The 16,538-nt window shown below is 46.4% G+C and overlaps 1 protein-coding gene across 31 annotated transcripts in view; it reads right to left on the reverse strand.

Annotated features, from left to right (window-relative positions):
• Positions 1 to 16,538, reverse strand: part of Kcnma1 (potassium calcium-activated channel subfamily M alpha 1) — a 757,466-nt gene that overhangs the window by 58,645 nt on the left and 682,283 nt on the right. For all 31 annotated transcript variants that reach the window (XM_004657971.3, XM_004657965.3, XM_004657975.2 and 28 more), the window contains one exon: positions 13,036 to 13,228. In XM_004657971.3, the coding sequence (XP_004658028.2) occupies positions 13,036 to 13,228 (193 nt within the window). The remainder of the gene's footprint in view (positions 1 to 13,035; positions 13,229 to 16,538) is intronic.

Consider the following 16,538-nt stretch of genomic DNA (forward strand, 5'->3'; position numbering starts at 1 on the left):
GCAGGCCCTTCTCTGTACTTGAGACCCTCTTGGAGCCCTAAGCCAGATTTTCTTTATTGTTTAGTAAGCTCTTTTAATGAAATGTACTACTCTTATTATAGAGGACTCAAAATAAGATCTAAATCACAAACCAATAAAAGAAAATTATTGGGCTGGGTATCTAAAGTTACTACCTAGAGGCTACTCCAGTGTGGTGTGTATAAATCTCCAAACAGTTAAGTATAATTGTCTTTCTGGTTTTTGGGATGGAAGCCAACAGCAGTTTCAGTTACAACGGAAGGAAAATATTTTAGCACTGAGCTTTGTTCATTCCGTGGGTATAAAGAGAAATGGCTGCTCCCCCACCGCCTTTTCAGAATTGAGAGAGAATATTGTGGTAATGAAATGTTATGTGGGAGCAGCTGAAGAAATGGTTCTCTGATTTCAGGGAGGTAGGGTGTGTGGAAGAAGATGTGCAAAGGTGTGTTCAATCTGGGTGTGTGGGAAAGCAGGCCCAGGGAAGTGGGAGAGGGGAGGGGAGGGGAGGGCAGGTGGTGAAGAGTGACATGGGACTTTGGGATGCGGTGGTCTGTCACTCTAATGGAAACGCCAGATGTGCAGCTGCTCACCCAGTGCTGGTCACACCGCGTCTTTTGACACAAAGACAGCGCCACTCAGGAAGGATGTGAACGCTTCATACTCAGGGACCCATGACCCCATCCCTGACAAATACATAGCTCTCCCTGAGGAACCAGGATGCAGATCGTATAAAATGCAGATCCTGATGTAATAAAAGTCAAGAAAATAGCAGAGACCCTCTGTTACAACAAAGGACCTGAGAGCTCATCTTGTCCATATCCCTCCCATCACAAAGATCATGGCAGTCATTTGCCTTTGGCCAATGGTGACAAGAGGTTCACCAGACTTTTAGGGAATCCATTTGCTGGAAAGATCTTCCTTGTGCTCAGCTAAAATATGGTGCTTTCTCATTATGAGTTAGCAGTCCTGTTTTAGTTTTTGATTTTTTTTAAGGTGGTTTTTTTTTTTTTTTTTGTCCAGTGGAACACAAGATAAATGGACCTTTAAATCTGCTCATCTGATCCACTTGGAAAGTGACATGTCGTCCAGGCATTGTCTCATTATGTCTGTCCCGTTCATAGCAGTTTTGCTTGTCACTTTTCCCCTTCAAATCTTCATAGCTTTTGACATACTCTTCTCATATCGACCAGGCTGAAAATAATCATTGCTCAAAATAAATTAGAAGATTTAGCTAGCACGTCTCTAGTGATCGCTTACAAATGAACGCTTAGAAGCACTCACTAAATTCCATCCTGGGGGTTTTTGTCCCTGAGTTCTAGTTTAGGAAAATCCTTTAGGAACCTGCTTTTTTGCCATCCAATAATTTAAAGATCATAATCTATGTTATCTCACCCAAAGATAAAATAGAAGTCACATTTTCTTCTCTGGAACAATAAAAGATATCTCAGTCTTCAGGACAGGGAGATGTCCCCTATGCCCCCAATTAATGCTCTCTCTCCAAGGGCCACTGCCATGCTTCCAAAGAAAAATGTCATTCCCTGCTTGGGGCTCTTAACCTGTGTTGAAATGCAGAGAAAGGACAGTACCTGCTTATATCCGGGAATTCACTTAGTGTAATTATGGCTTCAGGTTATGGAAGGCTAGAGAAATCAGTATGTGTGTGTGTGTGTGTGTGTGTGTGTGTGTGTGTGTGTGTGTGTGTACATGTGTGTATATGTCTGCCACAATAGTATTTTTAACTTGGCGGCTACAAAGATGCATAGAATAGAAGAAAGTGAACTTAGCAAGCCACGGGAAGAAGGCAGCACATGGATGATCTGGGTTTGATGACTCTGCTCCTTTCCGGGGATGTTGAGGGCTTGCCCTCCACCAAGTGCTCCTCAGAACTGACCAATGGTCCCCTCTGCTTCATTGTAAGAGGGTCCTCAGACCCTGCCCTTCCACTGCCTATTCCCACTCAGTCACCCCAGAACATGACAAGGGGCCAGATCTCTGGCTGTGACCTTCTTTTAGGTTTGAGATGTCCTTTCCCCCATCTGCTTATGGTCCATTGGGATCTTCCGCCATAGTCTTATGGGAATAAGTAAATGATTCTTTCCCCGGCAGCCTCCTCCACTCTGCGCTCTGCTGCTTTCGAGGGGCGCCAACTTCCTCCATTTCTAGACAGGAAGTTCCCATCTCGCTGTCAGTTTTACCTCTTTAGTGCTTCCCGCTACCGCCATTCTTTTTCCAGTTCAATGCCCTGTCTACCTTCTGAATAGCACCAATTTCTACCCAGAATCCCTGCTTCTGCTTCCTTTTCTGTTTCCCAGGGTTGCCAGATCAATCACCCTAAAGCTCAAGTCCGAGCCCATCACTCTCTTGCTCTGAAACCTTCTTTAGCTCCCCAGTGCCTATTGACTTTTCGACAGCTTCCTAACTCATAAACTCATAAAAAATTATTTATATCTTCCTAATTCAAAAAGGAAAAAAAAAAAAAGAAATTCCTTAAGGCTCCATTCACATTTCGGCTTCATCTCTCCTTGTTGTCACATATTCTAGCCGAAGTGTATTTCTTCCTACCCCTCACACATTGCCACACACCCCCCTGCCTTTATTCTATTCTGACTCTAGCCTGTGCTCTTGGTCTTCACCTGCTGAAATCCTGCGCACTGTTTTTCAAAGTGTCGCTCAAACCACCCTCCTCTTTCCCCACAGACTGCAGTTCTCTTACGGTATGCAGCAATACCCTGACTAAGAGCTATATATTTATACAGGATTGTGTTTCGTGCACCTCAGCAATTTTCTGCCATGCAGCCTGGGCAGACAATAGATACCTGATACATGTCTTTACACATATGAGACAGGAAGCATAAAGCAGATGAAGGCCAAGCCTACGGCACGAAAAGGAGTGACACGGGCTCCTTACCACCAACACTGAAATGGTGCCCAGGCATTAAGAACCTACGAAATACTCCACCCTAAGGAAACCCAGGTTGGTGCAAGGACAGTGCCCTGCTGGCTTTAGGGTGAACATCAGGGTGGTTTTGGATCTTGGGTGCATAGTTCTTGTCACTTTTGAAAAACTGACAACTGAAGCTGGGCATGGTGGCACACACCTTTAATCCCAGCACTCGGGAGGTAGAGGTAAGAGGTTGGCCGTGAGTCCTAGGTCACCCCGAGACTACAGAATGAATTCTGGGTGAGCCTGGGCTGGAGTGAGATCTTACTTCAACCTTCTCTGCCCCCTATCCCACCCTCAGCCCAGAAAAAAAAAACTGTCGACTAGACAAATAAAGTGCAGAATTGATCATCTTAAGACAGGTGACAGTACCCAAGGTGGGCGCACAGAGACAGAGGGCAGAAAACACAGCCTGTTGTATCCCCTCTATCTCCTAGTCCATTTCCCCTCCACTTATGGCCTTTTTAAGTCCTGGGAAAACTACTATGACACAGGAAATATGCAAGAAAGGAAGCAATCACGAGGCCAAATTAGCAGAGCTGCCCTAAAGATGCCAGGCTGCTTAATGGTGAGGGTCCTACTCCCCAGGCTGGGAGAGCCAGGCTAAAGTCAAGACCCTCCTCGTGTTCCCCCACTCTGTTTCCTCCAGATAGAGCCTCTCAATCTGGAACTGTCAGTTTTCAGTCAGAGGGGCTGACTAACCAGCCCCAGAGACTTTCCTGTCTGTCTCCCTCGGTACTGGGGCAAGCTACAGGCACGTGCGTGCAGGAGCCAGGGTCCAGCTCGGGCACTCGTACTTATGAAGCAAGGCCTCTTACCCACTAAGCCACCTCCAGCCCCCGTGCCTAACTTCTCTAAGGCTCCCCCCCCACCCGTTTACATCATAACAACCACTTGAACACCTTCTCCTTACCCACGCCTCTTCTCAGGACCACTTAGAGCAGTGTTCACAACCTACATGCTGAAGAAAATAAAATCATCTGGGAACTGACACAGTCCTGGTGCCAGGTGTACCTCAGACTAAGCAAATCCTAACTGCTCGGGTGCTACCGACGCTTCCAGGGCTCTTAAAGTATCTTAAGTGAGCACCGGGTACAATGTGCGGTGGAAGCCAGTGATGGAAGAAATGCAGAGTTCCTGGTTGCCATGCCCACATAATCTCATGAGCACTGGCATGATTTTGACAGTGGTGCTGTTAATGGCAGTGGTACTGGTGGGTGGTGTGTGTGGCATTCGCATGGGCTACTTCCTGGGCTGGGAATTGCCCTCCAAGCTCCCCAGGGAATATTCCTTTCTCTGATGCCATCTCATAGTTCTCTTTGCTATCACACGCCCACCTATTGGCTGCCCCACCCTTGCCCTTGGATTTATTTCCTGCCTTGTTTTGGTCCCCTCGCTTCAGGAGTTCAGCCTCCTACTATGACCCCTTTACTTGCCAATGGAGACCAAGTGACCATTTTAGTGCACATGGCTCAACTTGCATTTAAAAAAACTTTTTAAATACTTTATTTTTATTTGTTTATTTCAGAGAGAGAGAGAGAATGGATGTGCCAGGGCCTCCAGCCACTGCAAACAAACTCCAGATGCATGTGTCACCTTGTGCATCTGGCTTGTGTGGGCCCTGGAGAATTGAACTGGGGTCCTTTGGCTTTTCAGGCAAGCACCTTAACCGCTAAGCTACCTCTCCAGCCCCTCAATTTTTGACTTTAAAATGGAGTTAAGCATTCAGTAGAGATTATACTTCAGTAGGAACTGGGTGCTTTTTCCTAGGCTGGCTGCAGTATGATGAGACTCTGCTGTGATGCTGGGCAGTGGCAAGGGGCTGTAACTCCGCCAGCCAGGCACTCAGACCAGGACCCAGGCTACACTGTACAGTAATCTGGGTTGCTGAGCTGTGATACTCAGTACGCTAGGTGCATTGAATGCAGTGTGTGAGTGTGTGTGTGTGTGTGTGTGTGTGTGCGTGCGCGCGCGTGTGTAGGTACACATGGAGGCTAGAAAAAATCTTAAGTTTCACTCTTCAGGCATCATCTATCTTTTTGAGAAGGTCAGACAGTCACTAACTGGCCTAGAACTCACCAAGTAGGCTAGACTGACTGACCAGTGAGCCCTAGGGGTCCTCCCGTCCTTACCTGCCCAGTGCTGGGACTAGAAACATATGCCATCACACTCAGCATTTTTATGTGGGCTCTGGGGACTGAACTCAGATCCTCATGCTTATAAGGCAAGCACTTTGCCCACTGAGCTATCCCTCTTAAATACATTGAGTTAGGACATTTTCAACATATAAGGGGTTTACTTGGATATAACTCCAGTATGAGTAGAGGAGCAGCTTTGTTCTGCTAGACACCATGGAATCCTTGGGTACTTATGAACCTCCATTCCAAGCTACAGCTACCTTCTACTCTTTCCAGAATGTCAGGGCTGTGCTGACCAGCTTCATGGTTCTGACCTCAGCTGGGTCTCACTCAGTCAGAGTCCAGGGCTGAGCTGTTTACTGCTTCCCAAGCCTGTGTCCTCTCCTCGGTCCTCTGTCTACTTAGCTGCTTGACCATCCATTCAGTACCCTTCCTGAAAACTCGTTCTCAGCCCCGCATGCCCCCTCACCCATGTGTCCTCCTTCGTCTCATCCACTTCTTTGAGTGACGATCTTTTCTACTTCAAGTGCACCACCATTTCGACCTAGCCTCGCTACCGACACTGCTGGACTGCACGGTGAGGCCTCACCCCATTTCTTCCAGTCCATTCCAGGAGCCTTCTTCATAACTCATCTCTTCCCACCGTGAGCCAGGCTAATGCTATATTTTCCAAAGATGGATTTGGTCACCCTCGTTCCACAAGTCTTTGAAGAGTGCCCTCAAATCCAAGCTCTTAGCAAGGCATGCTCTTGGCCTAAGCCGTCTCCTATGGTGGCAGCCACTAGCCACATCTGACGACTGAAAGCAAAATTTATTAACATCACGTGAAAAGAACAACACAGTTGCCTAGTCCCACTAAAGCCATCCTCAGTTCTTAATGGCCACATGCACTCAACTCAGTCACAGTTGTGACCGTTCCTGGCAGACTTCGGAAGGCATGGGCGTACGTAACAAATATAATGAATTAAAGACTTCCTCTCTGCTAGCTTGGTCCTCATCCCCTTGTACTGTCACTGTCCTCCACGCCCCGCGCTCCTTGATGTTAGTCAGGGGCTGAATCTAGGCCAGCTTTGTCACTGACACTGAGAAATACGTGGGAGACACGTTTGTTCCTTTTTCTTTCTCTCAGCAGCTACTTTTCACAAGCTGGGGGAAGCGCTCGGTGGTTAAAGTTGCTTGCATGCAATGCCTGGAGGCCTGGGATCAATTTCCCAGTGCCCACATAAAGCCAGGTGCACAGAGTGGCCCATGTGTCTAGAGTTCATTTGTAGCATGTAGAGGCTATAGCATACCCGCTATCATTCTCTTTCTCTCCCTCTCATAAATAAATAAACAAATAATATTCTAAAAAGGTTACTTTTCACCCCTCCATGAAGAGCTGTTAGAAGTTAAAGGTTGCTCGACAGCAGGAAGTCATCTGCTTCCGTGGTGTCATCACTGGTGTGTTGTCCAAACGCCAGTGAGTAACAGCACCCCCCGCCCCCCGGCTACCCCCCCACATGCCCATGTAAGAAACCCTGACTACATTCAGTGGGTACAACATAAAAAGAAATTTAAAAATAGAAAGAGGACTAGTGGAAAGGAGACGGGTCTCATCAGGAGTATGAGAAATAAAGGGGGTGAATGTGATTAAAATATAGTATTTACATGTGTGATATTGTCAATAAATATTCTTAAATAAACAGTTACTTTTACTAGGAACAGGAATAAGCTGTTAGATGTTCGTATCACATCTGTCTATTTAAGGAAACAAACGTAAGCAACTCTGTCACATGCCCCTCGTTCCTGGCTCTGACCTGCATGACTCCATGAGAAGGAGCCCTTACTCTGCCTACCCACTTTTCCTAGAGCCGACTCCTTCCTTGTCTTCTAGAACCACGGGGAAACCGCCTGGCAAGAGCCACTGTTGTATCGGCTGATTTAAATTGAAATGTTTTCCCCAGATAAATGCGTGCTAAATAATACACCAGCTCTCCAGCCAAAGGGAAGTGACAGGCACTCTGTAAATAAAGGCACTTAGTCGCTGGTAAAGAGCTGTAAAGTGGTTCTGAGCTGATGTTTGCTGACCAGCAAGAAGCAGCTTTACCTGCTTTATGTAATTGTCACTGCAGTTCTGCCCGCTGTATATTAAAACTGCATCTCATAGACCCAAATGTCACATCGGATATACCATCCCGCACGGAGTATGCCACCTTTTGCTATAATTGTTTTTGACAACCGGCCATCACATCTCCTATCTTTTCAGAAAGTGTCTGGTCCAGAATCCCTAGGCTGGGTCAGTTCTGACATTGTGTGGGCTAGAAAACTGACACCAAGGGAATGTGAAAAGAGAAGCGGGGAGAAAATAGAGGAGACCTAATAACACGCTGTGGCAAGTGCTCAGGCAAGGATCCCCACAGAGGCTCAATGTTAAGATGCCCTTTTCATGTCTAATTGTAGCATGTTAGAAAAACTTTCCTTACACTTAGAATGCTCTGACCAAGAGCACTCTTGTCCTGAGTCCATATTTCTGGCCAGCTGGGTTCTGGAGAGCTGGCACCATAGGTCATGAGGTAAAAACAGAAGAGAGGGTTTCATAAGGGATCACAGGATATGTAATGAAGGTCAGGGTTGCAGTTTCAAGAAATCTCTGTGGTTATTACAGGGGAGAAATTAGATTTGTTTCCCAAAATGAAAAAGAGTAACACAAGATGTTTTTGGTGCCTGTAATTCTGATCCCCTTGGTGTGTGGATATACCAAATGTCAAGATGAAAAAGCAAGTATCTGGAGCCAGTGGGCAAGGCAGCTGGTCAGAACAGGGGTGCTGAGATCATCCATCCAGGGACTCCATGCTGGGGGGGAAGCCAAGGAGCTGGGGGCAAGGTGAGCGCCAGACAGAGGGGAGCACTGCGGAGGCGCCCCTACTTGGTGGTGACAGCCAGCACTGCACCAACTGCCTTTGGAACTTCAGGGTGTCGCTAGAGGACGGTGTAACGGCCAAAGAAAGGATAGGAACGGAGGGTATGAAAGCAAAGGGAAGCATAGGTTTGGCATCAACAGTTTCAATATAATGACCTTAGGAGTAGACCTAACAGAGATGGGCAGAGAGGTGCCCACTCTACTCCATGGCTGACAGATGGCCCAGACTGATGCTTGACATGCACCCTGTCCTCTTCCTTCCTCTAGTTGGTGCGTATCTGGGTCACTAGAACAAACATCATGAACTTGTGGCTACAGACAACAGAAATTTACTTCTCACAGTTCTGGAAGCTAAGAAGTCTAGGGTCAAGGCACCAGCCCTTGGTGTCTTCTGAGAGCCTGCACGCTGTGTCAAAGTGGCATCTTCTCTTTCTGCTGTCATATGGCAATCGTGGGGGCCTGTCTGGGGTCTTTCTTGAGTCTCTTATGTAGGCACTAATCCCACTCAGAAAGGCTCTACCCTTGTGACCTATTCACCATCCCGAGTCTCCCACCTTGTAAAACCATGACATCAAGGATTATAATTTCAATAGGTGAACAGTGGAGACCAAAGACTGAGTGTGATGGTGTGTGCACATGGGTCTACAAAGACATAACATGGCTCCTCTCTCCTTCCTCTGTATCTCTTGCCCCAAACATTTTCATTATATATTTCTCTCTCTTTTTTTTTTTTTTTCAACACAGGGTCTCACTCTAGTCCAGGCTGACCTGGAATTCACTATGTAGTCTCAGGGTGGCCTTGAACTGACAGTGAGCCTCCTGCCTCTGCCTCCCAGGTGCTGGGAATAAGGGCATGCACCACATGCCTGGCCTCATTATATATCCCTGTAGGAGAGGAAGAGACAAGATTTTCAAGCATATAAGGGCATTTTTGCATTTTTAGCAGTTTGGATATTATATAGAATTTGAGGCAGGATAAGGTTGAAGAGAGCCAGAAGGAGCACCTATATGAGGGACCTAGGGAAATAAATTATACATTGTGATTCATCTATGGATGTGGTAGTTTGATTCAGGTGTCCCCCCATAAACTTAGGTACTCTGAATGCTAGGTTCACAGCTGATGGAGATTTGGGAATTAATACCTCCTGGAGGTTGTATATTGTTGGGGGCAGGCTTATGGGTGTTATAGCCAGTGCCCCCTTGCTAGTGTTTGGCACACTCTCCTGTTGCTATTGTCCACCTTATGTGGGCCAGGGGGTGATGTCCACCCTCTGCTCATGCCATTGTTTTCCCCTGCCATCGTGGAGCTTTTCCCTCGAGCCTGTAAGCCAAAATAAACCTCTTTCTCCCACAAGCTGCTCTTGGTTGGATGATTTCTACCAGCAATTCAAACCTGACTGCAACAATGAAGTGGTACCGAAGAGTGGGATTGCTGCTAGACACCTGACTGTGTGGCTTTGGCCTTTTGAAGCTGATTTTCAAGAAGAATGTGTAAGGATTTTAAACCTTGGCCTAAGAGATGCTTTGCAGTGCTGTAAGTACAGCTTGATGGACTATTCTGGTCAGAGCTGAAAGACCTGAATGCAGTAAGAACTATGGACTGTGAGGTCTGGCTTATGAGGGTGAGAAAGAGCGTTGTCTGGACTGGGCTACAAACAGTTTGTATGAGAAGCTTGCTGTTATAACTGGGTCCTGAGAAGTTGTGCAGGGTTGCTTTGTGTGGAAATGGACTGGTATGAGCAGAGGGATATGGCACAGGAAAAAACTGAAATCTTTGGACCTAAACTGCTGCCCATCCACCTGCAAAATGTTTGAGAGATACAACCATTGCGATTGGGCCAGCTCACCTGCACTGGGGCAACAGGAAGAATGTAGACTCTTTTGAAGGGGTCTGAGTGCTCAAGGGGTATCCTGCTCTGCAAAGTCTGCTTCATTCCTCCCTGGATTAACATGTTGACACCCTACTTATTATTGTGGCGTATAAGAAATGCAGTAAAGAGGGTCATTGAGTTTGCAACACGGTCTTTTGTTTTGGAAATGACCATGGGCAGTGTGAAGCAGGTTTGCTAGATGCCTGCATGGAGACCCCATGGGTCCATGAGGATGAACCATGGATTGCAGCGGAGACCCAGTGGAGATATTGTGACCACAAGATGGCTGCCAAGGAGAGCTGCCGCCCTGGATGATGTTTTCCAGGACTGTGAGTAACTTAGTGGTAGGGGCGGATTTGGAATGCCAGAGACTTGTTGCCGGTTAGAATTATTGGACTTGGAGATTTGTCATTGACTAGAGTTGTTGCACTTGGAGCTACAGTTTGATGTTTGCCCTGGTTGTTTTAAATCTTATATTGGTGATTATTTCTTTGCTATGCCCAATGCCATCTTTTGTAGTGTGAATGTTTATTCTGTGCCATTATAAGTTTGGGGGGAATTTTTGGGTATTATGGCTGAGTTAAAAGATCTTGGACTATGGGGATGTGTGAACATCATTAGAATTGATTAAAAAAAAAAAACTATGGGGACTTTTAAAGTGGCATGAATTCACTGCATTTTACATCACGTATGGTTATCAATTAATGGGGGCCGGGGGTGGGATGTGGTGGCTTGATTCAGGTGTCCCCCATAAACCTAGGTGTTCTGAATGCTAGGTTCCTAGCTAATGGAGATTTGGGAATTAAAGCCTCCAGAAGGTAGTGTATTGTTGGGGGTGAGCTTATGGATGTTATAGCCAGTGTCCCCTTGCTAGTGTTTGACACATTCTCTTTTGCTATTGCCCACCTTATGTGGGCCAGGGGTGATGACCACCCTCTGCTCATGCCATCATTTTCCCTGCCATCGTGGAGCTTCCGCTCAAGCCTGTAAGCCACAATAAACCTCTTTTTCCCACAAGCTGCTCTTGGTTGGGTGATTTCTACCAGCAATGCGAACCTGACTGCAACAGTGGGTCTTAAAAGTCAAGATCACATCGGGAGGCCCACGTGTGTGGAGGGAAAGCAGTGCTTCCCTGCTGATTCCACTTCCTACCACCCAAGCCTCCAAAACCCCAGGTCTGCCTAGGACAGGAGGCCCGTCAGACTGGATTGCTCAGCCTGTCCACGGCACAGGGATTATTGGTGTGCAGCTGTGCGCGTTGGAGCAGCCTGCACTCTAAGACCTGACAGGAGGTAGATCTGGGGTGAGTCCTAAGACTATGCATCACCAACAAGGGCTTGCAGGCAGAGACCCTGTGCCAGCTTGTGTCCGTCACCTCCTGAGAGGTCAGCTTTCTGTCTTCTCTAGTCCTTTTTCCCTGGACAGGGTGGTAGGAAGCAACCCCTTCCTCCTGTGTGTGCAGCCAGGCGGAGCTCGGGGTGCCTTTCTTTTCTGGATTAGGCATGATGCCGACATGCGCAGCTGAGCCAAGATGTACTTTTGAGGAGTAGCCAGGAAGATGGTAGAATGGAGAGATCAAAGTTAGTCCTCGGGCAGGGTGATGTCAGAAGAACAGTCGTCACTCAGTTTCAAGAGTGAAGAAAATGAGAGGTTGGTGCAACCCTTGCAAGGAATGCAGGTGCCCAGGATGGGGAGGTCACCGCCCCTCACTTCCCAGGCATTGCCACCAGGGAACGTGCTCCCACTGTGAACCTCGGGAACCTCAGAGGAGGTCCCAGTGCCCTGCAGCACAGCCACACAATCTCAGGAAGCTCCCCCGGGTGTGGCTTTGAACTTCGCTGAGGCTCAAGGTCTGGCTGCAAAGAGTCAAGGCCTCTCTTCCTCCTCCATTTCCCAGTCCCAACCCTGTGCTTGCATCTGACTGATTCTTCCAGTGCCAGTACAAGAAAAGGAACCTGTTGGGGAGGGCTCCTGGGTTTGCAGCAATACTGAGTTGTAGATGTTAGAAGCTGGGAGTGAGACTGGATTGTCAAAAGATAGCCAAGCGGCTGGGGGGATGGCTCCTTGGATAAAGCCCTTGCCACACAAGCGTGAGAACCAGAGTTCGGATCCCCCAGCACCCATGTGAAAGTTGGGCAGAGTAGCAATGCCGTTATCCCAGAGCACCTAGGGTGAGATGAGACGGGGGGTGGGGAGTGGGAGGTGGGTGAGATAGGAGCTGGGGCCAAACTAAGCAGCTGCTTTCAGACCTCCATGAGGAACTTCTAGCCCCGCAGCCACCACGCTCACGGGCCTTGCTCCTTCCACCTTCCCTTCCTAGAATGACGGCATTCAGCGCCCCTCCCAACCTGGCAGTCAGTGACACCCTCCAGTATGCCGCACGGCACACCTCTAGTTCACGGTGCGCCCCCACGCGGGCGTCGTGCAGCGGAACAAGCTTCGCGTGCCTTCCTCCCAGATCCTGATTGCCAAGGACATTCATTATGGCATTTTTTAAAACATTTTTTGCTGTACCACCTCTCTGAGACTACTAGATGACATCTTTACTTGTAACCACCTGCCCAGAGAAAGTGACAGGGAAGATTAGGGGAAGGACAGAAGGCAGCTGTGTGTCACTTAAGGCTGTTGTGCCTCCTATAGAAAAAAAAAAATGTGTGGGCTGGAAAGTGCCACCTCTTGCTCAAATGACTTCAGAATTCTGTCCCCATCCCCTTGCTGAGCAGCCTCTTGGATGGGGCCCCAATAATGGCAAAATGTAACCTTCCCATTCCCCACTGGGTGGTAAAAGTATAGCTAGTCAGGGAGGAAATGCTGGGGACGGTGCAGCCACCATCTTTGCATTGTTCCGACAACGCTGAACTGGTGACCTGGGGCATAAAGCGGTCATTTGGAAAGGCCGAGGGGCATGAGCCTTTCAAAACTTGTCCATTGTCTGGAAAGGTAAGCCACTGAAGGGGGTGGGGCAAGGGGCATGCTCGTCAGGGCCAGGTCTGCATCCTGGGACAGCAACAACAGCAGATGCTCCTTGGTAAGCCATCACAGAGGCCAGAGATCTCACTGCCAGGCAGGCTGACGCGAGCTTCTTTGAATTACTGAGTGAAGGATATCCCTCTTGCCAGCCCCTGTCGCCCACAGGCACAGCAGAGAAGTATTCCAGGCTGTCCTTACCTTGGGAATTAGCCTGCAAGACCCCGATGCTGTCATCAAACTGCATAGATTTGATGTTGAGTGACGCCAAGATGCATTCCTTGTCCTGCAGCGAAGTATCATCAATATTATTCTGATTGGCTGACAGGATAACGCACATGTCACAGAGGTTGATGTTGACAGCCCTTAAATCAGCCCGACTTAATGGCGTACCCTTTGGCATAGAGGAAAGAAAAAGAGAGAGAGAGAGAGAGAGAGAAAGGAGAGAAACAAAAAATGAGACCAAGAAAGAGAAGAGGGAAGGAGGGGGAAATAAAAACAAATTAAAGATTAAGCTGGAGCTTTGGGAAATTATTTAACAAGTATCTTTTTTTATGCCTTGACATTAAGCTGGCCTAACTACATTTCAGGGAACAGGGGCTGTGTGCTAATCTAAAGGGTAGCCGGTGCTGATGGCAGCATTTCAGGCCGGCTCTCAATACTCAATCAAGCTATTACTAACAAACGCGCAGGAGCAATAAGGCCGGGGTCTACATCTTCTTCTGCCTGGAAATTGTCTTGATTTAAGTAACTGTCCTGTGGCAACCTCTGGCTTTCAGAATGGAACGGGGGGGGGGGGTCGGTTTCAGATGCCTGTTTGCTTAATACCAGGTCAACTTCTGTCTCAGGCAAAAAAAAAAAAAAAAAAAAAAAAAAAAAAAAAAAAAAAAAAACCCTGCATTTCCAGCAGAGCCAGGGGGAGATGGGTGAGCAGGGTGTGGGAGGTGGGGCCCCCACTTCTGCTCACTTTGGAGGCTGTGGGATAAAGTGGAATTAGCGTGCATCTTGCGAAGAAGGGAGCACAGGGAGCAAGCTCTGCATCATACTATGCAGTGGAGAAACTCACATCATTATCTAACAACATAGGAAACGTTAACTATGCCATTAGGCACGTATACAATAGGAGTGCAGACAAAGACACAGTGAGCTCTCGAAGCAGTTATCAACTTGCGAAAACATCTCTGTGACAGAGGGATAAGTGAGGAAAAAAATTGTAGAAATATCTGAAAAGTATACCTCCATTTATTTAAAAAAAAACATTTGAAACTATTTAAAATAAAATTATATATTTATAAATGAGTGTAAATTCAAAGAGAAAACTCAGGGAAAAAATACATACTAAACTAATAACAGTAGTTACCTCTGGGAGGGGAAAAGAATGGAAGGGAAAAGTTTGCTTTTGACTTTATATACTTTTATATTATTTTAATATTTTATAACAATGACATATTTGTATATTACTAGTGCAATTAAAAATAAATAAGCCAGTAAACAAATTTTTTTTTTAAAAAAATCACACGACCATATAAGACAGTGGAGAGAAAAGAATCCCAGATTCTGGGGTAATAATGATGATGTCCACAAGGGCAACTATAGGTACAAGAGAAGGAGAAGACTAGGAACCCCACAAACTGCCATCAAGGGGGGTTCCCAGGATAACTAACTAGACCGATCTCATATCAGAATGCCCAGAGCTATGCTACATCATTTTGGGGGTCCCATCCAGCCACCAGCTTCCTTCATCCTCCAGTTTCCCTTTGCCTGTGTACAGACCCTAAAATGCCTTCAACTCACAGCTCTTATCAGGCAAGGGATCAAAACCTGCAGTGAGCATCTCTAAATATATAGCTATACGCATCTCCTCTTGTGCCCCTTGGGAAGCTGACGATACGAAGCCCATTTTCCCTCTTTGCTCACTCAATGGAGACTGTGATTCTGTTTACATGCTACAACATGCAACCTGCAGGAAGAGAGCCTGCTATGGGCCCTGGGAAAGCACTGGTCCAAGACTGGAGGAATATCTAATAGGAGAGGAGGAGGCTGCCATCTTTTGTAATCTCTTGATACAAACCACCTTCTTATAATGTATTGCCTTTGTATAAACTTCAATTGTATGCATTCATATTCTTTTATTTTTTTACCTGATAGGGACCCAGCAGTAATTGTGATGGAAGGCAAGCTTGTGAAGTTGTGGTCACATGATTTGAAATGACAAGCAATACAGATGGCGTACAGAGAAAGTGTTTGTGTTTCTTTGGACTGGCCTTTTATGTAGGTTACTGTTTCAACAATGAAGTATGTATAGACTTAGGCCAAGGCCCATGTTGTACAAATCTTCAGGGCTTTAAGGATGCTGAATGTAGGAGCATGTGTGAAGGAGCTACAAAGATGAGAGCTCACGTGTCCCTCTGGAGGTGGGTGAGTCAGTGTGAGCAGAGGCACATAAAAGGAGACCCACACATGACACAAAACACGTGCACACACAAATTCAAACATTACCACCTGGCCCTCTTTCTGCACACAAATTTATGTATCCTAGCACACTGATTAATTCTTAACAGAGATACTGTCTGAGGTCAAGGACCATGGGGAATGCACATGCAAGATAATCATGGAAACATCTAATCTAATTTATTATACTTCTGAAATTAGCAATGTATACATAGTATACATTTAGGCACTCCTAGCACATGATTTTTTTTTTTTTTATTCGAGGTAGGGTCTCGCTCTAGCCCAGGCTGACCTGAAATTCACTATGTAGTCTCAGGGTGGCCTCGAACTCATGGTGATCCTCCTACCTCTGCCTCCCGAGTGCTGGGATTAAAGGTATGCGCCACCATACCCGGCTTTACATGGATATTTTTTGTTTGTTTACAGCTGACTAATTTCAGCTGCATGTGATCATGAAGGCAGTTGGGTTTCAGTCCTGCCTCCAAGAGATCTTGTTATCACCTTTCACATTTTATTTATCAAGGACCTACTGTGCCCGATATAATGGAAGATAAACATAGCTACTCAGAGGTACTGCTGTGGGTAAATCCACATATATTCCTTAAGGTAGTATATTTCCTGGTTCTTTTGTTGTTATTGTAGTTACATTTCCAAGGGTCTAGGAGCTGATAGAAACAGTGGGTATGGAATTCATAACTACAGGAAACAGATCTCTTGACAGCTAGAAGAACTACGTTCCTCAGTTTTAAGACTATGAGTTGATCACAAAAATGTTTGGGTGATAAGAAGTATTTGCATAAATTTGCAACATGGACAACTATCTTGAAGCTTTAAAATTAAGCTTATGGACAAAACATTGGTTATTATTAGGGAGTAGATAGTTACCTGATTCTTAAACCATGCATCTCGTATCCTCCCATTAAACTGTGGGATCCAAAATGGTTCCTTATAGTGTCCTAGTGGCCTTTGTAACCTGAAAGTCACATTCATGCATGTTCACACACACATGTATGCAATCATGTATACACGCATGTGCAGCCATGAAAACACTAATCACTGCTGGGCTGTTAATTAAGTGGTAAATGGAGTGTGGCTCCCAGAAGAGGCTGAACTCTCCGTAGAATCATTCTGTTATCCCTGTTTATTTAGTGGAACATCAGACAGAGGGGCAGATCAAAGTTTCTCTATGTATTAATGATATCAAATTAACATGCCATCAATAGTTTTCAAAGTAACTGCTTAGTGGAAGCATT

This window comes from Jaculus jaculus, chromosome 18 (genome assembly GCF_020740685.1).
Source record: "Jaculus jaculus isolate mJacJac1 chromosome 18, mJacJac1.mat.Y.cur, whole genome shotgun sequence".
Classification (NCBI taxonomy): domain Eukaryota; kingdom Metazoa; phylum Chordata; class Mammalia; order Rodentia; family Dipodidae; genus Jaculus; species Jaculus jaculus.